This window comes from Drosophila mojavensis, unplaced genomic scaffold (assembly GCF_018153725.1).
Source record: "Drosophila mojavensis isolate 15081-1352.22 unplaced genomic scaffold, ASM1815372v1 contig_16, whole genome shotgun sequence".
Lineage (NCBI taxonomy): Eukaryota > Metazoa > Arthropoda > Insecta > Diptera > Drosophilidae > Drosophila > Drosophila mojavensis.
In genome coordinates this window covers 4,253,222-4,278,047 of record NW_025318693.1, presented here as the reverse complement: position 1 = coordinate 4,278,047, position 24,826 = coordinate 4,253,222, and the positions used below count along the sequence as shown (strand labels likewise).

The 24,826-nt window shown below is 43.7% G+C and overlaps 2 protein-coding genes across 3 annotated transcripts in view; both read left to right on the top strand.

Annotated features, from left to right (window-relative positions):
- The window catches only part of LOC6573467 (serine-rich adhesin for platelets), a 35,760-nt gene extending 13,396 nt beyond the window's left edge, over positions 1 to 22,364 (top strand). Inside the window, exons 2-8 of one of the 2 annotated variants that reach the window (XM_015166935.3) lie at positions 4,037 to 4,096; positions 14,923 to 18,306; positions 19,427 to 20,122; positions 20,185 to 20,330; positions 20,404 to 20,532; positions 20,600 to 21,372; positions 21,427 to 22,364. In XM_015166935.3, the coding sequence (XP_015022421.2) occupies positions 15,015 to 18,306; positions 19,427 to 20,122; positions 20,185 to 20,330; positions 20,404 to 20,532; positions 20,600 to 21,372; positions 21,427 to 21,826 (5,436 nt within the window). In that variant the 5' untranslated portion in view covers positions 4,037 to 4,096; positions 14,923 to 15,014 and the 3' untranslated portion in view covers positions 21,827 to 22,364. Of the gene's footprint in view, positions 1 to 4,036; positions 4,097 to 14,922; positions 18,307 to 19,426; positions 20,123 to 20,184; positions 20,331 to 20,394; positions 20,533 to 20,599; positions 21,373 to 21,426 lie in introns of both variants that reach the window. The other variant, XM_001999512.4, reaches the window with a different exon arrangement.
- Positions 22,365 to 22,760: 396 nt separating this feature from the next.
- Positions 22,761 to 24,728, top strand: LOC6573468 (cytochrome P450 CYP12A2-like). Its single transcript, XM_032729595.2, is given in 6 exon segments — positions 22,761 to 22,864; positions 22,948 to 23,342; positions 23,414 to 23,530; positions 23,597 to 24,035; positions 24,096 to 24,213; positions 24,216 to 24,728. Coding segments are annotated over 6 exon segments (1,593 nt in total). The 5' UTR covers positions 22,761 to 22,807; the 3' UTR covers positions 24,683 to 24,728.
- The last annotated feature ends 98 nt before the right edge of the window (positions 24,729 to 24,826 follow it).

The following is a 24,826-nucleotide window of genomic DNA, read 5'->3' as shown; positions in this document are numbered from 1 at the left end:
ACACAGTCCGCAGCCTCCACGACGAGCCGGTTTAGTTTTGACAAATTAATTGTCTGGCTAAATTGCAATTTGCTTCAGCTGCGCGCACAATTAAGTCGTGCTCTTTCGCCAAATCCTGACGCTTTTGTTGGTTATCAACCGAAATTAATGCATAAATTAGCATGCATTGCGTTACGCTCAAGTGGAAATGGTCATGGCCCGCAGACAGCCGGGCGAGGCAGTGCTTAAGCAAATTAACTTGAGCTTCATTTGCAGTGACATTTGCAGCAAATCAGCAGCAACTGACATACGGGACGAGCAAGTCGTAAGTCGTAAGTTGCAAGTTGCAAGTTGCAAGTTGCCGCGACGTTTTTGCTACCCAATGTTTTCTGCTCCATTGAAGCATTCAATTGTGGGGCGACTTGTGCGCGGACACCAAGCTGGACTGTTGGGCGTAGCCATGCTGTAAAAAGCAAATGATGCCACTCAACTCGTTTTTGTAGAAAGTTGCAGCGTGTCCAAAGACTCATCTGTCTGCATTTCAAATGCTGTTGCATTGCCCCGTTAACGGTTAGAAAAGAACGGCACCGCCAACAGTCAACAGTCAACGGCTGGCAACAGCCAACACTCAACATTAACATCGTTTGGTTTTTGGGAGATTGTGCCATTGACTGCGCATAAATAACCAATCATAAGAGCTGACATTTCATGCTGCTTCTTGGTAAGAAGTGCCTAACCGGTTTGCGACTAGCTCTCGACCCATTGATGCCACTTACAGTTACATTTAGCAGGAGCCATAAACAAATCTGTGTGGCTAAGAGCCCGAAATTATGGAAAATATATTAGCTCTTAAGTAGCGAGAAGTCCGAGAATTCTTTTGAGCTGACTCGAGCTCCAAAATTATATCAGGTGAAGCACGTTTCTAGCGAGGATTAATAATTCGTGATGCAACTATATTACAGATTATTTAAGTCCATATAAACTGTCTGATTCTTATGCTAATAATTGGGTGCAGCTTAAAGACATGAATGTCATCTCTAAACTAAGCTGTCTTGGAATAGATCTAGATTTATTGGTACATATATGACTTTTATGAATAAATTTTCCGTATTATACATGAGTTTATGAGAATTTACAAAAAATAATAAGAATATGAATAAAAGCTCGTACAATCAATCAACTTAAATCAATTAAAATTCACATTTGATAAACAATCGATCACCAGCTTAAATTTTGTACAGATAATAGCTTCTGCTACGTGCTCGTTCTGCAGATAATCCCAGATCTGAATGGTTTACAAAAAATTCTATTTGAAATTCCGGTTTCAAACAGGATTGTTCAATAAACTTTGAATGCAAGTTTTTTGTATTACGAGAATAGCTTTAATTATACATTAATTATTATTTGGAAGCTTATATCAATTCAGTTAGTTTATCACTTCTCGTTTAAGCTTAAAGATTGCGACGCCACATAATGTCGTAATGTCGTCTTTATGCAAGTAGCCGGCGTTAGCCTTTTACAAAATGCAGTTAAGTGTCAGCGGTCACAATATTCCGTACCGAGCAGCTAACAGCATTGAGGCGTTGGCTTGGCGTGGGCTTGAAACACGGCTTCAATTGCCATGTCATCCCCATCATCATCATTATCATCATCATCATCATCAACATCAACATCATTTGCGTCGTCGTGTCGTAGATTCTCTGTCGAATGACAATTTGCAAATGTCTCTGGGCGCATAATTTATGCAGATGCAGTTGTTGTTGTTGTTGCTGCTGCGGCTGCTGTTGCTGCTGCTGCCTTTTTTGATGGGGGCAACTGGAACAACAACTAGTAACTAGCAAGAGGCAACTAGTAACTGGCAACTGGCAACTGGCAACCGGCAACTGGCAACTGACAGCGTTAAGCGTTGGCCATTATGGCGAACGCCCATGCATATTCAGTGCCATAATCCCAACGGTATTTTAATGCTAAATGCTTACTCACTTCGGTGGTGCAGACAACAGAAACCCGTTTTTCCGGTAATGACCTTCACTGTTTGCTTTATCATCTTGCCCCAACGGCCTCCCCCCCCCCACACACACACCCTCTTTCACAACAGCAACTGTGGGCTGGTTCACGTACTTCATTTGGAGCTCTTGAAATTCTGTTGAATCCACAAAAGGTAGCCAAAGTAACTTCCTGAATATGCGACTACAGACAATTTGGAGCTCTTGCTTTTGTCGTCGATAGAAACCAACGTTTGGCGTTAAACTGCCCTATTTCGGAATCTAATTCTAGGTATCATACCCATGCCCGACTGATACACATCGTAGCGTAACAATTTCAAAGTTTACCAACTATAAAGCCCAGGGCCATTAACTGCACTCGAGTGAGAACGAGAGAGAGAGAGAGAGAGAGAGAGAGAGAGAAGGAGAGAATGTCAAACAATTAATTAAATATATATGACTGATTTCGATTCCGAATCCAAATCCAGTTCTTACCGTATCTCTCGGCACGCTTAAGCAACAGCCCACTGCTCGTGCTGTCGCTCGACTTGCTAATGAACAGATCCAGCCGCGGTTCAAGTGCTAAATGGAATGTCTGTTCATTAAACAGCCGTTAGCAGCACCACCAGGCGCAGCCACCCAACAATTTGACTGAGCAATGCAAAGCGCTGCAAACCACTGCTGTCTATGATTAAATTTTAATTATGACCTTAAGGCGGATTAAAGCTGAAATGGATTATTTTTAGTGGAAGTTGCCAATTTATCAAAGTAACATAAATTAAAACTATTATTTTTTTTAATTTAGAATTAGAAACTAGTATTATTATTAATATAATATCGAAAATAATTCATTTAATTTTTAAGAAAATTCAAATTAAGCCAATTAAATGAATAGATCAATTTAATGACGGCACTCTCATAGCTTTATCATTCAGAGAATTTTGTATAATTTTCGACTTTTAAATCATATATATAATTTATTTAATTTATATTAAAATCTCTCTCAATATTAAATCATGTATTGCAACATTGCAGAATGTATAATAAATATACAACAATTTATCATAAACAGAATATAATATACGTTTAAAAACTGAGTTGGAGTTTGATTTCTATTAAATTAACTAGGAAGTTTAAGCATATTTTCTTTAGCTTGCCAATTATAGATTTATAGATTTTATAGAGATAATAAATGGAAATTTTAGATATAAACATTCAAGTTCGAATTCAATTTATTGATTATGTTAATTACATTTATTCTCTAGAACTTCATGCAAATTTGTGGGATTGCAAAATTGATTTATTCTGTTTATGACAATTAATTACTGGCTGGCAAACCAATAAGAATTAGATTTAAACAAGCACTTGAAGCGGAGTAGTTGGTTCGACGGGTCACTAGAACGAGTGTGCGCCATGGCCAACTATTAAAAGTGGTAAAAGCAAAAACCACTTGTGGCTTGGCATGTTAGCCTTGATAAAAGCTTCTACTTTTTGTCCGCACCAAGCCAAGTGTTCAAGTGCATAAACTGGCTGCAACTTGGTCAACAACTCGAGAGTATGACAATAAAAAATGTTCAGCTCAGGCGGCTCGATTACAGCTCGCTGTGACGACGACACTGATACTCTCAGGTGTCGATTAAATGTGCCCAAATGCCAAAATGTATATATCTGTATATATATACATATATACGTATGTATATATGCATGTGCTGGGCATGACTTGAGTTGAGGTGGCTGAGACGCAGACTCGAGCCGTAAGAAACAGCTGGTTGCATGCCAGGACGGGTATTGCCAATAGGAGGCACGAAACACGAGCGCAACGTGCATCGAATTCGGGTCATTGCTTGTATTTGGCCAGCCGAGCCAATGGGCCAGCCTTGGCGCCGTTAAGTTGCGGGCGGGTGGACGGACAAACGGTTTTAACATTTGGTAATTCGATTTCATGCAATGTGCGCTGGCCAAAAATTGCATGTGCCCCAAGGGTATTGAACTGTGCCGAGTGTAGCTGTAGTTGTAATTGTTTTTGACAATCATCAAATTAATGTTTATTATGCATTGCTTCATCTTTGCAGGCAAACGAAACGAATCAACCTAGACGAGCTGCAAACGTGCCAGGAACACAAGCCAAGCAGGTGAGACAAACACTTTTCCATTGGGCTGCTTAGTTCACAGTATTCCCAGAGAATGCTTGGAAATGCGTAAGCAAGAAATGAATCTTGGCATGCAACTTGGCCGCCAGACACGCCTCCAACACCCATGGTTCTCTGTAGCTAGACTCAAAGTAATTGTGCATACATATATATATATATATATGTATGTATGTAATTGAAGGCAAACTGCAATTGCCACTGCAAATGCAACGGCAACGGCAACGACTGCAGCAACAGCAACTGCAATGGCAATTGCAAGTCCAATTGAAGACCTGCCAGACGCCTTCATGTAAAACACTTGTAATCCGAGGCGACTGCCACTAACAATGTGTTGTGCCGCTGCCAGGTAAGAAGTGAAAGGAGGGGGCGTTGTGGTGCCTGGGAGCCCCATGTCGCAACACCGGGAAGCACTGCCAACCACAATTACAATTGCCATCGACTGCAAATGGCATGCAAACCCTACAATAACACAACTTGCCAATTGCCGATGTCTTTCAGCAGCGGCAACATCGTTAGCAGCATATTTAATTAAACACCAGCATAATTGGCCCCACATTAAACAATGTGAGCGGCCCATTAGCCCATGAACTACAGAGCCAGCCAGACATTAACTTTAATTTTGATTTCAATTTACAATGCTTAGCACGATGAACTCTAAGATTGTTGACAGATTTTGAAATATTTATAATCGATTTTAAATGTTTTCTTTCTATATTACATAAGAAACGACTTTAAGCATATATGCTTGTTTCTGGCAGTTAAGATTTAATAATTAAAATCTTTACATAACATACCTCTTATAAAGAATTTTAATTGTTAGTTCAATTATTTAAAATCCAAGCCGCCTCCTTTCCTTGCTTTTATAAAAACATAAAAAAAATGTTTGAATGAAACGCCTACCATTTTATAATTGTTTTAATATTTTGGCATTTCTTTCTCCCACTCACATTACAAATGTGAACACAAACAAGCACTTACGTCGGCAGACAATTGAATAGATTTTCAGTTAGAAAAAGAAGAAAGAAAAAAACAAAGAGCGAGCAACAAAAGCAAAAGGCAGCTGCATCGAAACGTTTAGTCTGAGAGATTTGCTTTGAAATAAATGACAACAACAATAAAAACTTTCCATTTCTAACAAAATTACACTCCAAGTCAAACAAAGCAAGACAAATTTATCTCGTTATCCGATTTTCTTCTTCTTCTTGCTGCTGCTGCTACTTGGCCCCACGAAACTTGAATTTCTGTTGTCTGTAAAAAATATTTGTAAAAATATATTTGGAGTTTTTCAAGAGTCCCCTCAAATATATATATATGTATGTATATACATGTGAGTTCATCTATGCTCTGTCGCACCTCATTCCACATGCAACACACGTGGCACCATAACAATATATTGCTGCCAGTGGCTAGAACCAATTTGTGGCGGCGCTCATGTGTCGGCGGAACTGGCTATTAATTAATGCCGCTGTTGGTTTTTGGTGGGCAGCAAATTATTAAGTGCTAAATGGTCAAAGTGGCGGCTATTCAAATGACTTGATGCCAGTCAGACATGCAAGCGCTGCTCCTACTCAAACTATCTGGGCTGCATTCCCTGTGACAAGCTGCAAAATTGCATTCGCTGGCACAAGGGCAAATTCTCAACAGCAGCAGCAGCAACAGCAGCAGCAACAGCAACATCAGCAGCAGCAGCATCTGCCAAACAAGAGCTGTTGACAATGTGTTTAATTTAATGAAGAAAAATGTCACTCACAGTTTATGCCATAAACTGACAGCAGAGGCCCAGCCATTGTTGTTGTCAGCATTAAATGTACATTAAGGCAAATTGCACAAAAAGTATTACGAAAAAAAAAAGAAAGAAAGAAAAGAAGAAAAAACAGCAACCGAAACAGCAATAAAGCATTTTGCAGTGCGTGTGAAAAGCGACGCGATAAAAAACGCAGCAAAAACGCGCGTGCGCGCACCCAATGCAACGGTTGCGACAGCGCACTGTCAGGATGCAACTGTTGCTGGCGGGTGTTTCCAGTGGCCGTTAGCTAGATAAACAAGCGATAAGCAATATTGCTGCTGCTACTGCTTTAATTGAAACTGTCAATTGAGGTTTCACTAGCTCGCTCTCTCTATCTCTCGCTCTCTTTCGCTGCGTTCGCCATTTGTGGCGTAGGCGATAGTGAAAGTTGCCAGTTGGCCGCAAAGTACAAATACAGGTAATTAATGCCAATTAAATGTCAAGTAGTCGCAGCCCAGCCGCTGTCCTAGGCGTGTTTCATTTTTTCTTTTCTGTATTTTACAAACAGCAACTCAATCGTTGACCGCGCCAACTTTGACTTTCAAATGTTGCACTGATTAATTATGCCACACCGAACTGCACTTCGAGTTTGTTTAACGGCAACACCAGCCGCCAGACGTTAGACGCCAGACGCTAGACGCTGGCAACTCAATTGATTTCATTTCTCACGACCAAAGTCGCGACGTCAGCTGTCAGGCTCGTGAGTTTCTACTTGACTGGCTTGCCTGCCAGACAGACTCTTCGCCAGTTGCGAGTTAGTTCAATTAAGCGCAGCCAAGCAGCTGGCAACGATTCCACTCACCCCCACATATGCAGCCGGCCTAATGCGTTATGCACTTTCTACAAAGCTCTGAAAAGCGAAAAAAAAGGAATAAAAAACAAAAGAAAAGTGCAAGTTGCCGGCGGGTCGATGGGCAACAGCAACATCAGCAACTTGCAACTATGCGATTACCGCACAACAAAGTTATTTATGATTATTTAATGCAAAAGTTTGTTGCTGCTGCTGCTGCAGCTGCCTGCAGGTTCATTGCCCAAAACTTGCATTTTCCTTCAGTTGTTGTTTTGTATTTTCCCTGCAATTGCTGACGGCATTCAAATAGCTCCCGGCCAAGCCCGCTGGCTGTCAACGAGCTTCTTCCACAGTCCACGGACCATAATGGCTGCTTTTGTTTGCTATCGCGTCTTTCGTTGAACTTTGAACTTGGCCCGCCTGGCAGCGGCTTACTGGCTTTCTTTTATGGCATTGTCAGCAGCGCCAACAATGAGTGCAGACCAACTGCACGCTCATTGTGCGCGAGAGCGTTTGTCCTTGTGCACGCGGCGTATACGTAATATTTAATGTGCTTATTTTGCGAAACCTGTGCTAAATACAATATCGTTGCTACAGCTGCGTCTGTTGTAAGCTTATAATTGCAGACTAACGCAGAAACAAAGTTTGTAATTAATTGTTATTAAATTGTGCTGTGGCACAGTTTAGCAACAGAAATGATATCCATATGGATTTGCTGCCAGTGAATTTAATTAAAAACGAAAACATGTTGAAGCATCGACCAGCAGTTGCCAATAAGCACAGATTTATATTTGTTCTGCCCAAATGTCAATTGCAGCCTTCGATTATAGTTTGCTTGTTGTCTCTCGCAATCTATCTGCAAATTGCAATGCTTTTTCGGGCTGCCAAACTGCAAATGCAATGCAAATAATTGTTCAACTCTGACATACAATTACATGGCACATCGCATACAACTACTATATACATATATATGTATATATATCTACTGCATACTTAATGCAGTCAAACATATTTAGCACCAATGCTTTGGCTGTTATTTTGGCCGCAATTAGCAAATTGTTCTTTTGTGGCATTTTGTGACCTAGTCATGTGCCCAGCTTGACTTGATGAATCTAGTTCTTGTCTTACACAAACATTTATTTGTACAAAATTACATACTTTCACTGTACAACCAAATTTAAAGCCATTATCGATTCTATACAACATAAAGCACAAGTCAAATAAATTGGAACTTGAATACCAGATATATTCGAGCTTAATGAGAGGAATACTGATTTCGGTTAGGCTCCGTATTTTTGCAGGTATATTTATCTCAAAACTAGCAAAGTTGGGAAGATGTTTTTATTTTTTTAATTTTTTTTTTTTTTTTTTTTAATTTTTTTTTTTTTTTTTTTTTTCATTGTTTATTAGAGACTTTTAGTTTTATTTGCGCCTCACACAGACGGCTGACAGCGGAGCATAAGTTTAGCTTTTTTTGACTGTCGGCTAGTTGTCTTAAATGTTTATTGTATACAAGAATTTAAGGCCGTAGAGAAGCTTCATAAATCTTCAAAAGCGAAGAGTGCACTGAGTCACACTTAGTCGTTGCTTGGCTGCTATTGTTGCTCAGCTTTTAGTTTATTTAGTTGTTTGTTACTTTTAGTTTTTTTTTTTCTGTTTTGCAAACTGTTGGGTGTTCATTATTTATGGGTTCTACCTAGTCAAGATTTGAATGTGAACCGGTTGCAAGGCTTTAAAATAGCTGCCAGCTGAGCACAAAGCAAACCATTTCTGACACTGTGAACTATGCACAATGGCTTAATGCCTCCGGTAGGCGCCCCAGAGCTTCCAGCTCTCTGGCTAAACAAAACCACAATTCGGACCTGGCTCTCTGAGCCTTAATGCAACTGACAGAAATGTGTGCCACCGCCGGCTGCTGAAGAAACCGCAAAACTACTCGACTCCAGGCTGGCCATGAGTCATGATTGCAACCCCAATTGCAACTGTATTGTCTACGACAGGCTGCCAGGCGGACAGTCAGGCAGTCAGGCAGCTTGACAACCAGCAAATGGTGCATGCAAATTTGTTGCACGTTACAAAACGGAGTCTGTGGACACTCCAATATCTTGCATATCTTTACAAAATATCCCACGCAACAGGTTTGAATACTTTTATTTCCTTTTTAGTTTTCGTGTGGCCTGCTTGTGGCCTGCCACAGCTGGTTTTTCTGTGACCCAGCTCAAGCAGCAACATATTCTACGCATCATAAACATTTTTTACTGCACATAATTTGGTATCAAGCAAAAACTGAAAAGTCTCGCCCAAAAACTTGACCGGCCAACCAAACAGTTGGTGTCTGTGTGTGGCCATAAATTGAAGTTACGATCCTCATCTTCTGTGTGTGTGTGCGTTGCCTGTGGGAAACGAAACACGCAGTTGAAATGCGATGCCTGCGTCGAGCAAGTGACACAGATCGCGCTTCTCTTTAAAATACCCTGTAAGTTGCAGTTTAAAGCAATCAAGCAGCGGATGCAAAGTTCATCTGCTTTATAAACTAAAAAATTGAGTTTTATTTTTTTTTTTTTACAAACTAAATTCTAATTGTAAGTATTTAATTACCAATATATCTATTTGATGTATTTACTAAAATTTAAATAAATATTAATAGCAACCGTTACTCTCTTAGAGTATTTCCTCGTCGCCAAATCATTGAGAAAGCACTTTTACTCGTCTTATTTATTGAGGGAGGGCAATTTTAATGAAGCTACATGTTGCGGCAACACATGTGCAACACAGAAAGTGGCAACTGGCTGAGGAAGCTGAACTCGTTCTGACACCAGACGCCATTCGGTTGCATGAATGAATGCGTTTTCATTTATTAATTTGCAGTCTTTTGTTGCTGCTTCAGCCTTAGAACTGCTGCTGCTGCTGCTGCCACAACAGCTGCACCCCAAAGCAGTCGCCACGTTGGCGTCGCCTTAACCAGTGCGTCACGCAAATGAAAACGAAGACGAAGACGCCGCCAATCTGGCCATGGCAGCGACATGGGAACTTAACCTTGAAATATTTTAATACTCCGGCTGTTTCATTGAGCACATTAAAAGAGTACCGACTGGGTGTTGTTCCATGCACAAAACTAATTTACGCAAATACATAAACATGCAAGCATTCCGTACATATGCATACAAGTCACAAAAATTCTAAACAAATTATTTTTAATTATATGCCATATTCTCAACTTGGTGATATTATCTAAGAACCATAAATGTCCCGATTAATTATAGCCTCACATGGATACATTTTCTAATGCTTGAATATATAAATAGACTACATAAGCCAATTAGCTAACTTCTGATGCGCAAACTGAGAACTATATATCAAGGATTCCCTCAGTCTTGAACTTTGTTAATTTTGATTGTCATTAAAAAGGTTTCTGGCAACTCAATCTATAACGTGAATCTTGATAGATACTATTTGCAAACAGCTCCATTAAACAGGTAGTTGGTTTCTTTCACTCGAAATACATTTCTCTCCACAAAACTTGATAAACAGACTTCTTTACACTTAAATTGTTGTCCAAGTTGTTGTTGTTGTTGCTGTTGTGGGTATTGTTATTGTTATTGCTATTGTGGTCTCACAAGTTTGTTGAGTTACCTGTTGACAAAATCCCTCCGCCTGCCCCAACATCCGACCAGTTCGAGTTTTCTAATGGCCAGTTCGAGGAACGAGTACCATTTGGCTAATGACACCTTTGGCTTGTGTTTAATTGTATAAACTTCACTACCTGCTGGCGAGTATCTCAGCTAGGAAATTAAATGGCTTATGTTAATTAATGTTTATGCCATATAACGCCCGCTGTGTCTCGTTTGGCTGTGCCATTGGCATTGGCCTTTGGTGCGAGCCAGGCCTCAACTCTTAGCTTAGGCAGGGATCCAGTTTCTAGCTAACCAGCTGCTTGGTCAGTGCAATTACCTCTTGCTCGATAACAACTTCAATTTCCAATTATCCATTCAGGTGAAAATTCATAAATTATATTTAACACGAAGCGCGAATCAAAAGAATTTTTTTTTGTTAATAATCATTTAATTAACTTTATCTGCTTTAAATATTCTAAAAATTAATTAACTTATTTAGAACTGATTTAGTGTGAATTGAAGTGGCATGAATCACTCAATCGAAGCTTCAATTTCAACTTTGATACAAAAGGCATACAAAATCTTATATATATTGAATCTGTATATACTAATCTACTTGCATTTAACTAATTAATGCCCAAAATGGAGATCGACAATCTTTGCACTTTGTCGAAACGGTGATTTGAATGCGGCCTAATCGAGCTCAAATTTAAATATATGACATTATACTGAAACGGCTTTATTCATGAGAGAATATTTCTAAGTGGAGTAGTCGAGAGCCAGTTTCATTTCCTTGGCTCGAGACGACTTTGTTTCGCCTCTAATTGCCAGCTGCCTTTTATGGCCAACTCCGAGACGTTGACATTTAAGGCAGCGCCCACAACATCCGCTGAGGCAGGCGGCCCAACCCGAAACAAACACTTTAAGCTCAGGAATTTGTTCGGTTTTAGTATTTTTTGTTTTATTATTATTATTTCTTTTTTTTTTTTCAAATGCTTTTGCACAAATATTGAATCAGTCATCGCCCAGAAACTTCAAGTGCTTGCCCCGAGTCAAAGACTCTGTATATTTTCTATGCATAATGAGGTGAATCAAAATAAATTTTATATGCTCGCCCCTCATGCTGCTCTGCATAATTCCAGAGGCAGAACTTTGGCATGCAGAGCGCAGGTGTATATAAGTATATACATATATTTACATAACGATAAACATATAAATAAACAGCAAAGCGAATGGGAAATGGAGAATGTAAATTGGAGAATGGGCAGCAGAACAAACGGCAGCTGTCGACGCGGCCACGCATAAATCTCACGTGTAAATGTGGAACAAACAACACGCACATCTCTCCCATCTCAGATCAAAGTTTTATTTAAATATCTGCGCTCATCTCGCGTTTTCGATTTTTGGCTTCGGGGGAATCTTCTTGTGGTAATTTGTAGATCTGTGAATTGGGTGAGGTTGCAGCTTGATCTATGGCTCTGACTTTTGACTCGAATGGTGAACACTAATTGAGTGCAGCCCCGTTTCTGGATCGCTAATGGAGCGTTTGATTCGATTACAGCCTCAGCTGTGTGATTCAATCAACAGACTCACTGCAGCGCATCCAGCATTTATGGCTTCTGTTTCGTTCTTCTTTGCACCACAAAACGTGTTTGTTGTTGTTATACACACACATATGTATATATATATATTTGGATAGGTATACATATGTATAACGATCTCCACACATTCTTCGCATATTTTTGGTGTGTAAAATGCGTTAAGAGTCCAGAGATTAGCCTCCTAGCGGCAATTGGCCAAGTGCAACAGACAAGAGAAAATACCGAATCGGGCGAGAAGAGAACTTTCTGCTTCTGCTGCTGCTGCTGCTGCTGTTGATGCTGCTGCTGGTGCTGGTGCTGCTGCTGTTGGCTAAACCTGTTGGCCCCAATTGGAAGTCGCAGACGAGGCGACGGTCAGTTAACTGTTTCGTAGCCTGTAAGCGGCACCAAAAGTTTTGTATGCCAACGATCAGATAAAGGCAAATACAAAGAGTCGAATGCGAAATATTGAAATGGCCTGGCGGCACGGAACGGGTTTAATGCCTGGAACTGCTAAAAATACAAAAATACCTGCATGTACTCTCTTACATATACACAGATATATACATATGTATATATAGCATTTGGCAAAGCAAATTCTCGGGCATCAATTAAATGGCGCGGAACCCAGCTGACCGAGTTTTGCGCCAGTCGAATTCAACTTTATGGCTAACGAGCTGACACCCGTCCTGATTGGGCTGGCTAGATCCGCAAGTTCGGAGCATGAAATTTATGCAGATTTATTTGTGTTACATTTATCTGCAGCAACAGCAACAGCCACATCTCTATAGATATCTCTGTTTCCCTGGGCTCATCTCATCTCTCGCATTCCAGGTGGCGAGAGTGCGATGGCTAAACTTGAAAACCAGCTGCAAGTTGTTGTTTGGCCGCCGCAACATGTTGTTGTGGTCGGATGTTGGCGGTCTTCGTTTCAAGTTGTCTTGTTGCTGCCCATTTTTATGGTCAAATAGCACAACAATTTGTTGCAACTTTTCTGCTGCGCCATGTGTGTCAGTTTTGCTCAAATTTGGTCAGCCGGCGAGGCACTTGCGAACCCTTTGCTGCTATAGACCTACTGCAGCCTCCACTTGGTTAGCACCTGGCTGAGAATTGGCGCACAATTGCAGCCTCGTCTGTGGCCATAAACAAATCGAGTATCGATGCCGCAACCGAATGCAAATGAGTGAAAGAAAAAATGCCAGCAATTAACAAACAAACAAACAAAAAAAAACAAAAGCAAACAGCAACTCGGGCAAATTTATGTGTAGCAGCGGCAAACAAATGCGATATGCAAAGCAAAAACACGGCAGCAACTGTTGGCAGCGTCACAGTTATGCAATTAGCTGCGCGCTGAATCCACCTCCCCTCGCCCTCCCACAGCGGCCAGCTGATAGCAATGGTATTTGCGAACGGATTGCACAAAGCCAAGATTTATGCATATTAACGCTTAACCAAAACGCTGACCCAAAAAATAACAGTAGCAGTGGCTGCTGCTGCTGCAAATGCAAAAATCAAGCGTAGCATCAACAACAGCCGCAGAAGCTGCACAACGGCAACCGTTTAACAATGGGTCAACTTTCGTTCGTGTTGGCGTTGATAAATGTGCCCAAGAAACAAACTCCATGAACTGAACGCTGGCCTGTTGTCATTTTTGTTGTGAAGCTTTTTTGGGCCGCTTTGTCTGGCGGCAGCTTTTGAGTTGTTGTTGTTATTGTTGTCTAGGGTGTTGTCGCTGTTGTCAGCAGCAACACTTTCCCAATTAGACTGCTGCTGGCCAAATTGATGTACAAACTCACCTGCAATCTTAGCTGGCCCTAAACGGGGCTAATGGCTTAAAGACATAAATGCTGCATTGTTCAGATTCTTTGTTCTGATGGCTGTGTGAGCAATCCTAACTGTAACAGAAGCATTCTGAGAACGTCGGATTTGGTTACTAATACCTGCTCGAGGTATTTCGTCACTAGAATGAAACAATGTATGACAAATATATCCAAATGACCTCAAAATATAATTGCCAAATATATGAACGATTATCTTATATTTGCCAATGCAAAGACCAATTTTCTTGTTCACAATTTTTCCGTTTCAATGAATTAAATTCTTGAGGAAATACAAAAAATAATTAATATAGCTATTTCTGTTAAGGAAACTGGTTTGCCTTCCTGCCACGTTTATCTATAAGTATACACGATACTAGACATTTTGTTTAGAAATTTTCAAAGTTTTTACGCTTTTTGGGCAGGTTTAGTATTCCGCAGTTTTTATGTTAATGTCATTTAATGCACACACATAGAGACTGTCACTTCTCTGGGCAATTTTAGAAAGTCATAGAGACGGCAAGTTGAAGCGCAAACAGCAACAAACTAACTAGCAGCAACAACTGATTACCCAACAGCAATTGGAGACACTGTCCAAGTGGCGAGAGAGCAAAGCAAACACAGCATTGTCGATGGCCATGTGACAAAGAGTGTGAGCAAAAAACATGCTCAGTGAATCCCCAATGCAGCAGCAGCAACGACAACCCCAACACCAACAACAGCAACAGCAGCAACAACAAATATGTCGAAAACAACAACAATCATTTCAATAATTTCATTATCAAGATGAAGATTGATTGATAGTCGCGATGGTAAATGAATGCTTGGCTGCCTGCTTGGTGAAGACATTGAATAGCCAGCCGCATGGCCACTTGGTCAATTGGTTTCGGCTGCCTGGGTAGTCGAAGGCGACTAATGCGAATTGCCCAGCTGGACTACTGCGAAATGTTGCTGTTAGCGCTCTTATATTTACATTCAATAATTTTGAATCATGATGCAGAAGCTGCACTTATGTAGTGAAAGTTGATTGTTGGCCCGGCCAGTGCAACAGCAACTTGAGTAGCAGCAACAGTTGCTGGCAGGGCTTGCGCAATCGGCGTCGCAATGAAAGTTTTTATCAGTCTTTAAGTTGATGCGCTAATAACACGGAGCAGCACTGTAATGACAATAACAACAATGCAAAGCAATACTCATTTGACTTTATTTTCTTTGCAATTGCAGAATATGGTGGAATAAGTTGGACAGCAGCAACGGCAACGGCAAAACAGCAACAGCAACAATCACAACAGCAACAGGCAGCAACAAAACACAAAATGTCCTCCTCGATTTGCTCGCACTTCACGCAAAATGCGTGGAAAAAGGATTTGTGCTCGAACTGTTTCAAGTCAAAGGATGAACACAAAGCAGCCGCTGCAGCCGCAGCTGCCGCACAGCAGGGCACTAAGCTGAGCGCTCTCAAGTCAGAAAGCCACACAAAGACTGATTACCCGAACAAGCACAAAACGCCAGCCAAGAGCATCATCAAGAAGGCGTTTGGCGTGCGCCTCACCACAGCTAGCAGCAGCAGCAGCAACAGCAACAGCAGCAGCAGTTTCAGCAAGTCGAGCAGCAGCTCCAAGTCAAGCAAGGTTTGCTTTCCCAAGCAGCTGCACGAGATCATCGGCTATGGCGGCGAGTGGTCGGAGGACGATGACGACGATGATGATCATGACTTTATGAATCTGGGCAACGAGCACGATGACATGGCCATCACGGAGACTGACGACGAGGAAGCCATCGAACTGAAGCGCATTACACGCGCCAACACAGACTTCAATATGAACAATGGCAATCTGCTGGGCGATGCGCAGGACAACATCAAGAAATCATTCGCTGCCCTCAAGCTGGGCGCGCCCCAGGTGGACAAGGAGGGCAAGAAGCAAACGTTGACGATCAATGTGATGCCCTTTGGGCAGCCGCTAAAGTCAGCTGGCGCCAAGGCAGCGCCGTCCAAGTCAACGGAAATGTCGAAGGCAACAACAACAACAGCATCAACTGCAACCACATGCAGCAGCACAGTGACAGCCAAGCCTGTAACAGCAGCAACGAGCACAACAATCAAGAGCACCATCACCAGCACGGCCAACAAGAAAGTGACCACAACACTGACGCCCACGCTTGTGAAGCCAACCGCAGGCGCAGGGGCAGGTGCATCGGCGCGCGATGGCAAGGACAGTCCGCCAATTGAGCGAGCGATGGAGAAGTCTCTGCTGGACGAAATCTCCGAGACGCTGCAGCAGAAGCAGAAGCAAAAACAAAACGAAATCAACTCGGCGGCAGCAGCCACAGTCACAACAACAACAACAACAGTTGCAAGCAGCAGCAGCAGCAGCAATAGCAGCAGCAAAATCAAATTCGAGCTGAGCTCACTCACCGACTCGCCAAAGCCATTTCTCGACCTTAAAAAAACCATTGCGCGTAATGCGCCCATAACCAAGGATCACACCAAGCCAAAGGTGAATGTGTGCCACAAATACTCCGACACGGACAGCAACTGCTCGGACTCGGAGAACGGTGTGTCCGCTTATTACGATGTGGTCGAGACGCAGCTGAGCTACGAGAACTTGCCCGATGGCAAGTACAGTGAAAAGGTGGGCGTGGCCAGCGCCCAGGCGGAGTCGAAGAGCACGCACTACTCGAGCTCCCAGTACATAACGGACATGCTGCTCAGCTCGAAGACACGTGCCGCCAGCTACAATCTGCACGAGGGCAACTTCATGACCAGCAAAATAACCTCAGACGGACTGATTGTCACCAAATGCAGCTCGGACGACGCTCTGGACTCCACGGGCAGCAGCTTTGACGGCAGCTCCGATGAGGAGAATACCTACAACATGATACGCAGCGAGTCCGACTCGGGCATCGGTATTAGCATTGGCAGCGACTACAAGAATCTGCCCAGCGGCGCAGTCAAGGGCAGCATCGAGCAACGCTCGCTGGTGGAGAAGAAGCTCAGCGCCAGCACCAACAACTCGGACTACGAGGACATACAGATTGGCGATCAGTCTGGCAACCAGGCGGCAGTCAAGAGCCGCGAGCTGCATGGCGAGCCCGATGGCAGTGCCGATCCGGACAACAAGCTGGAGCAGAATCAGCAGGAGAAGAAGCAGGAGTCAGCGTCAGAGGCGATGCCACAGCAGCTGCCAGCGCTGCCCAAGTCGCCGCCGCCGCCAATGAAAATCGACGCGCGCCCCTCATTTTTGCACGGCCTTAAGAAGCCGGAGCTGCCCGCTAAGCCGCTCGTCAATGCCGGCAACAACAACAGCAACAGCAACAGCAACAGCTACATCAGCAGCAGCAACAACAACAGCAATGACAATGTCAACAACAACTCACCGTTGAAAACCTTTATGAGCAAGCGACAGCCCAGCAACGCCGAGCAACAATTCATCAGCCAGCTCCAAACGGCCATTTCCAAATCAAGCGAAAATTTGCTATTAGCTGCTTCAGCCTCAGCAGCAGCGGCTGAGTCAGCCAAAGATGATGCCAAACTTAAAAAAGGCAAAGCTCCCAATCCGCCACCAGAGCCGAAAACGAGTGCACCGACTACGCCGGAGCGCGATTACAGTTTGGTAGTTGAATTCGAGCAGGCAATAACTGCGGAGTCGCCTGCTGCCAAGCCAGCGGATACTCCGACTAGCACGGAGAAATCGCCAACACCAACAACAGCAGCAACTGAAAGTGTTGCCGGAACACCCACAGCAACTAGAGCAACAACTGCAACAGCAGCAGCAACAGCAACCGCAACAATAGCATCGGGCAGCAGCAGTAATATGTACACCAGAAAGCCGCCTGTGGCAGCCGCTACACCGGTCATACGTGAAAAGGACAAGCGGGAGCGAGCAGTCATTAATCCCAAGTTCCGCAGTCTCAACAATTTCGTGATGCAACGTGCCAATGCAACAAAGCAGCTACAGTTGCAATCGTCCACCTCTGTGCTGAACCTGAAGCAGCCTTTGACGCCGGAGCCAACGCCGCGCAATCAGCGGCATCTGTCCATGTCCGAGGAGTGCCTGGCGGCGGCTGGCCTGACAGATGCGAGCAGCAAATCTTCGAAGTCGCCGAACGCATCGCCGCCACAGAAACAGAAATCCAAGTTCTCGATCAAGAAGTTCCTGCGCATGGGCAGCAACGGGGGCAAGTCCAGTGAGCCGCTGACCAAGAAGGAGGGCAGCGTCTACACCGAGATCTGCACGGGCGACGATGGCAGTGTTGTGGGCAAGCCACGTCTGGTCATCATACATCCCATTGACATCAATCCCACGGCCGTTGAGGTTGTCAAGGACATCACGAAGACCAACGATGCTGTCTCCGCGCAGACGGTAGCCGTAGTCACCGCCAAGCCGCCAGCACCGCCGCTGCGCGCCAGCGAGGGGCAGCGCAGTCACGAGGCCAATAAGCCGGCACGCCCACCGCCGCCCAAAAGCGCTGAGCTGCGTCGCAAGCAGAAGACGGAACTAACTGCCACGCTCAGCTCGAGCAGCGTGGATTCGGCAAAAATCAGCGGCAATCCCAATGCCGGCGGCTCCATCAAATCTAAAGCGGACAATGTCTATGCCAATTTGGGTGAGTTTGAAAATAGATGGCCTAAGTGGGTAACTGGGACGACCGAATTCCATAAATAATCAATCAGTGAAGTGCTAGCGTGGGTGTATCTCGCTCTTTCTACGAGCGTGATTGCGATCGTGATCCAATTGCGATTCCAAAAGAAAGCGCAAACAGATCACGTTCCCTGACAGCGCCCAAATGCCATGGCATAAAGTCATGCGACCTTCAGAATGTGGCTCCAAAGGGCCTCTTGTGCGTCAAATGTGCCAGTTGGCCAAGTCGTAGCCACAAAGAAAATATCATAACTCGAAAGTAGAACCAAAGCAAAACGAGTTACGCATTTCAATCAATATAACGGGGTCATGGCTCACGGGCGATGGCGATCCGCAGAAGCCGTCGTCGCTTCATATAGCCATAAGTCGGGCAGGTAGCCAGATTAAAGTAGGTTAAGTGAGCCAGCCAAAGCTGAAAAGTAAAATATGTGTAGTTTAACAGATGAACAAGCAGAACAGCAATAGCAACAGCAACAAAAATCGAAATGAAAACAAACCAAAGCCCAAAGCCAATGAGGTAACCACATGTGAGTGCCTAGCCTAGTCATCTAAGAGCAGGCCACCGGAAAACTGGTGAGACGAGAATCGCTGGCAGTGAAAGATTTAGAATCTGAGACCCATTTCTTGCCTGTCATTTTGTGGTCAGGCCAAATGTGGCGAGAACTTGTTACACCTGTTGCGGCCGGCAGGTGGCAGGTGGCAGGTGGCAACTGGTGAAGGGGCCAGCGCACAGCTCATCAGCTCAGCACTGTTGTCTGCGGAAAAGCCATTTGCCAGAGATCTTGGCCACTAGGCACCATTATGCGAATTGTAATTTGGCATGAATTTGGGTCAAAATCACAATTAGTGTCGCAGGTAATACAGAAAAAACAAAACCAACAAACAAGCAAAAAAAAAACATGGCCAGCTGTTGCAGTCATTTGGCATTGTTGTGGCCATGAAACTTGGCCAGCAAATGTTTCGTATAGATTAGATCTATAGATTCGCATAGGAAATTCACTGGCATGCAAAAATGCAAACATTATCTAGATAAGCACTAACAAATTCGTGCCTCTCTTATTTCGTATGCTCTGATGTATATGCAGGCGAGATCCGCTCCTCGATAGCGCCACGCAAGCCGGAGCGCACGGCGAGCATGCGGGAGCGTGAGGCACAGCTAGAGCTGGTCCGTAAGCGGGGCATACTTACCGATACTATCTCCATTTGCTCGTCAAACGGTGAGAATGTAACGGCCGAACAGTCCAAGGTGTGCAACACGAATCCTTTCGAGGTGGGCAAGCCGCCGGCCAGCTCAGCCACAACTGGAACACCACCCACTGTCAACAGCCGCACGAGCACATTCGAGCGACAGCCGAAGAAGGCCGAGACCAAAATGTCCATATCCAGCAAGCTTGAGATCTTTGAGCAGCGCGCCCAAGGCGCAGCCGATGCCACGGACAGTGCCCAGCGCAGCAGCCTGAAGGATTCGGTACGCAAGATCAACAGCACCATCGATAGCTACCTGAAGGACAAACGCGACTATGAGAACATGTACGAATTTGTCAAAATGGGCAATGGCAACAGCAGCTCGACAACGGCAGCTCCGGCTACGACAGCGACACCCACGCCTCCACTGCCGCCCATTCGCAGCAGTAACCTAGATCTATCCGCTATTGCCGGGCAGCGACTCAATGGCCGATCTGCCGGACGCAACAATATCTACTCGGATACGGCCTCCATAGCTAGCTATACGCGGAGCGAGTACGGTCCCGTACGCAACTACGGCATGAACAGCAGCTTAGGTAAGTTGAATACTATACATAAGTCTGTGGGCTAATCCTATCTGAACTGTCTTGTTTTGTAGCCAACATTCCACGCGTCATCTCGGCTTCATATGCGGGCAGCGAAGTAGGTGACCTCGACATCTACGCACCGTACAGCTACTACGGCAGCGAGGCTGGGGGAGATGTGGCTACGGACATCAACGACAGCGTCTGGGGCATGCCAACGGTGAGCGAGAACAACTTAAATATTTGAGAGAACATCCTAAGATACCAATTTCGATCCCATTTAGGGCAACAAGAACCGCAACAAGGCCACGAATCGTTTGCGCATGCGCAAGGGACGCAGTGTCGTGCACAAGAACATCGAAGACAACTACACAGCGGTTGTAGTGGCCAATCATGAGGCACTTGCTCAGGTGCTCGATCAGGTGAGTCCCAGCTGCACACCAAACCGACCCAAAACAATGTATATTTATAAATTTAATGCCTCAACAGCTTCAACAAACGCCTGTTGTGCCAGCTTCATTGCGGCCGCTGGCCAATGCCATTAACTTGCGCTACGAGGACTTTACCATTATTGAGGGCGCTCAGGCATTTGTCGTGGGCAAGAAAGCCTTCCATGCGGCACTGTGGACCACATCGCCCGTGACCTTGGCCCTGTCGGCCGACTGTAATCAGCTGGGGGGCGTTGGGGGCGAGCTGAGCCAGCTGACGGGAGGCGTTTGCGATGTGCTCAATCCCATAACCGAATTCTGCGACCTGGTTCCCAGTTACCAGCTGCCACTGATGCCCACAACGGAGGTGACACTGCTACAGGCCACAATATCGGTGCTGCCCAGGCTTCAGCTGGAGACGCTGCAATCAATCGGATCCATACTGAAGGGCAAGTCCCAAGTGCTGGACAAGAGCAACTTTAACTTCCGAGGCTCCATACCAAATCTGAATAGCCTGAAGGATGCAACTGGTGGCAATGCGCTACGAAATGTGGTATCCGTGCAGAACCTCAGCACATTGAATGAGGAGTCGACGTCGCCTGGCAACACGGAGGCCAACGATGGTGAGGAGATCACAGCCACGCCTCATGCAATGCCCGCCTTCGATGATGTCATGACGCGTGAGGTGGCATTCATAATGCTGCAGCTGGTCAACGGCATGAAGAATCTGCAGGCGAAGGCCATTGAGGAGACCCCATTAAGCCTGTCGAATGTGGTACTCTCCAAGGACATGGATAACAAGGATGCGCAGGCGCGACTCTGTGTCTTACAAGGGTACGAAAATCTGGTCATTTACGAACTCAACTATAACCTCTACTACTATTACAGCAATAACAACGACGACGACGAGCCGATGGGTACGCTATGCAAGTGCGCTCACAGCGCGTTGACCGAGATGCTGCCCACCACGAAGATTACGCCCATTCTGGCCGATATTTTGCAACAAGAGCGCGCTGAATCTCTGTCCAAGGCCAAAGCAGTGCTTGAGTTTGTGCTCTGGGGACCCTCTGATGTGGCGCTCTCCGGCACGACAAAGGAACGTGAACTCGCGCTGCAGCGCTGGTTGGACCTGGAGCGAGCTACAGTGCTGCACGGCCTAGTGCGCACGCGCGTCGAGCTGACCGTCTACGATGAGTGTCATCTGATGTTCCTTGTGCGCTCAACGGCTAAAATGATGAACGACGCGGCCAAAATTGTATGCAGCTATCAGCAACAGGCGTCCCAATGAACAACGAACAACGCCGACTTATCATAGCCTTATATTTATTATCCCAGATTGTCATAGGCTCGTAGTCCTCTGAGTTGTAGTTTAGGTATACTTTGATATGTTGGACTTTAATGTCCCAAAGAGACATATTCGATACGTTGAACTTCATACATATGATCGATTTGGTATTTATCGAATACTTAGTATGAGCTATTCTTAAAACGATTTAAACGATACGACATTAACCATATACATACATATGTAAACCCCATTTTGCCAAGCGTGCCAAATCGAACAACGCATGGAAACTAACTTGTAAAAACGTTGTCTACAGTGAAACTTGAATTAATTGTAGTATACTTGTACTTCTAAGTTATTCTATGCGACTATTTATACTGACATAAATTACATACTTATACGTAATAACCGTTCAAAACTTTTGAAAGTCTAATATCGGTTTGTAAAGGAAAACATTGGTGTTTGTTTTAAATATACATTCGATACGATATTGTATACCTATCAATATTCAAATAAATAAACTCGAAAGTCTATAAAATAATTATGTATATTTTTAATATGTATATTCTAATCAATGATCTGATAATTTATATAGTAATGTAATTGAACATCGATTGCGATTTGTTTTACTGCTCCAAAATTTAAAATACACAATAATCTTTTAATAATCTTTACCAATATATTTTCCAAATATCAGTCAGAAGCAATGTAGACCAATTTTAATTATCTAAACATTCTGTGAGTATTCCTACAGTACTCATAAAAAAATCTTTTTAAAAAGCTGTATATATATATGTACATACATATATCGTATATCGCACAGAGATATTAATTAGACTCAGCTGAAAGCTTTCATATCATCGTTAGTTGTGCTAATATTGTGTGCTTTCGTTAATGTACAAATTGAAAAAGCTTTTGAGCAAGAATATAAAATCCGAAGTAAGCAAACTTGTTGCTCAGTTCTGAATTGATCGTGAGTGTAAAATGTTGGGGCAGAGAGTCAAGCTACAGCAGCTAATACGGGCCTTACCATTAGAACAGGTTATTTTAATTTCAGCATGAATTGCGATTTAATCACATACATTTGTAATTTACCTTATCATTATAATTGATATTGCATTCAGCGCCAACGAACATATGCAGTGAGTAATGTATTAAACGTAGCGGAAAATGAGACAAACATAGGGAAGCCTACTGGATGGGACCAGGCGCGGCCATTCAATGAGATACCCAAGGTTTCCATGTTTTACTTCGTGCGCCATTTGTTGCCCGGCGGAAAATACTATAAAAAACAGTTTCCAGATATTATGCTTGACTTGCGTCGTCAGCATGGTCCTCTCTTCATATTGCCCAGTGTGGGACCATATGATTTTCTTGTATCGAACGATCCGCTACACTTTGAACAGATCCTACGAGTCGAAGGACCCTGGCCGGAGCGTCCAGGGAGTCACGTATTGCACCATTTTCGAACAGTGACGCAAAAGGAATTTTACAAGGATACCCCAGGAATATTAACAACGTAAGCTAAAATTCCCATTTTCTAAGATATGGAAATGCGAAGGAATATAAACAAACTCATGCGTTTTACAGTCAAGGTGAGGACTGGGCGAAGTTCCGATTTAGTGTTAATCCAGTAATGATGCAACCGAAAACTATTCGTATGTACTATCAAAAAATGTCAGCAGTTAACAAAGAGTTCATTCAGCGGTAAATGAATCCAACAAATTTGACATTGTAAAAGTTATTTCTAACCGCTTTATTGCACTCAATTAGAATAAGAGAAATTCGCGACAGCACCACTCTTGAAGTTCCCGAAAATTTTGAAGAGGAGGTCAATCGATGGACTCTTGAATCCGTTTCGGTGGTGGCTCTGGACAAGCAGTTGGGATTGATAAATGCCAATCGTAGCAATCCCCAGGCAAAGAAGCTTTTTGACGCACTCAATATGTTCTTTGAACTATCGGGTGAACTTGAATTAAAACCAACGATTTGGCGTTACATTGCCACGCCCAAATTCAAGAAGCTTATCAAAGTCCTAGGCGAAATCCAAGATATAACACTAGGCTATGTAAGCGAAGCTATCGAGCGACTAGAACGCGAGCCCTCCAACAAACCGGACCACGAAAAAAGCGTACTCGAGAAGCTTTTGAAAACTAACCAACAGATAGCTACAGTTATGGCTGTGGACATGCTGATAGCAGGTGTAGATACGGTACGAAGAAGTCGTTAAAGTAATAAAAGCTTGAGATATCTTCACATTTGTCATTTCCAGACAACAACCGTGTTTACAGGTGTTCTTCTGTGTCTGGCTAAAAATCCGGAGAAGCAAGCGAAATTGCGTGAGGAAATTCGTCAAATGTTACCAAACAAGGATTCCGAATTCACAGAAGCCTCTATGAAGAGGCCGTTATCAAGGAAGCGTTGCGCCTTTATCCCTTAACATTGGGCAATTCTCGTGTGATCAAATCGGACATTGTGCTAAATGGATACCAGGTGCCCAGCAAAACAGCGTTCATAATGATGTCCACTGGCTTGCTCACCGATGATGAGCACTATCCCAGAGGCAAAGAATTCTTGCCCGAGCGATGGCTGCGACCGAGCAAAGAAGAAGCTTCAAGTGGGGAGTGCCCACACGCGCTTAAAGCGAGCAGCCCATTTATTTACTTGCCCTTTGGGTTTGGCCCACGCATGTGCATTGGAAAGCGTATTGTCGAAATGGAGTTAGAATTGGGAATCGCTCGACTTATTCGCAACTTCAATATTGAGTTTAATTACCCCACGGAAAATGCATTCAAGAGTGTTCTAATAAATGTTCCCAATATACCTCTGAAATTCAAATTTACAGATGTAAAAGACTAAAATATTACATTAATTTATATTGTGCTATATATAAACACTTTCTATCTGGACATACTAATTATATTCTTTTATTATAGTCAAACATATATAATTATGAAATATATTGATGATCCCCTCTAATGTATAATTGTTTTCAATAGACAA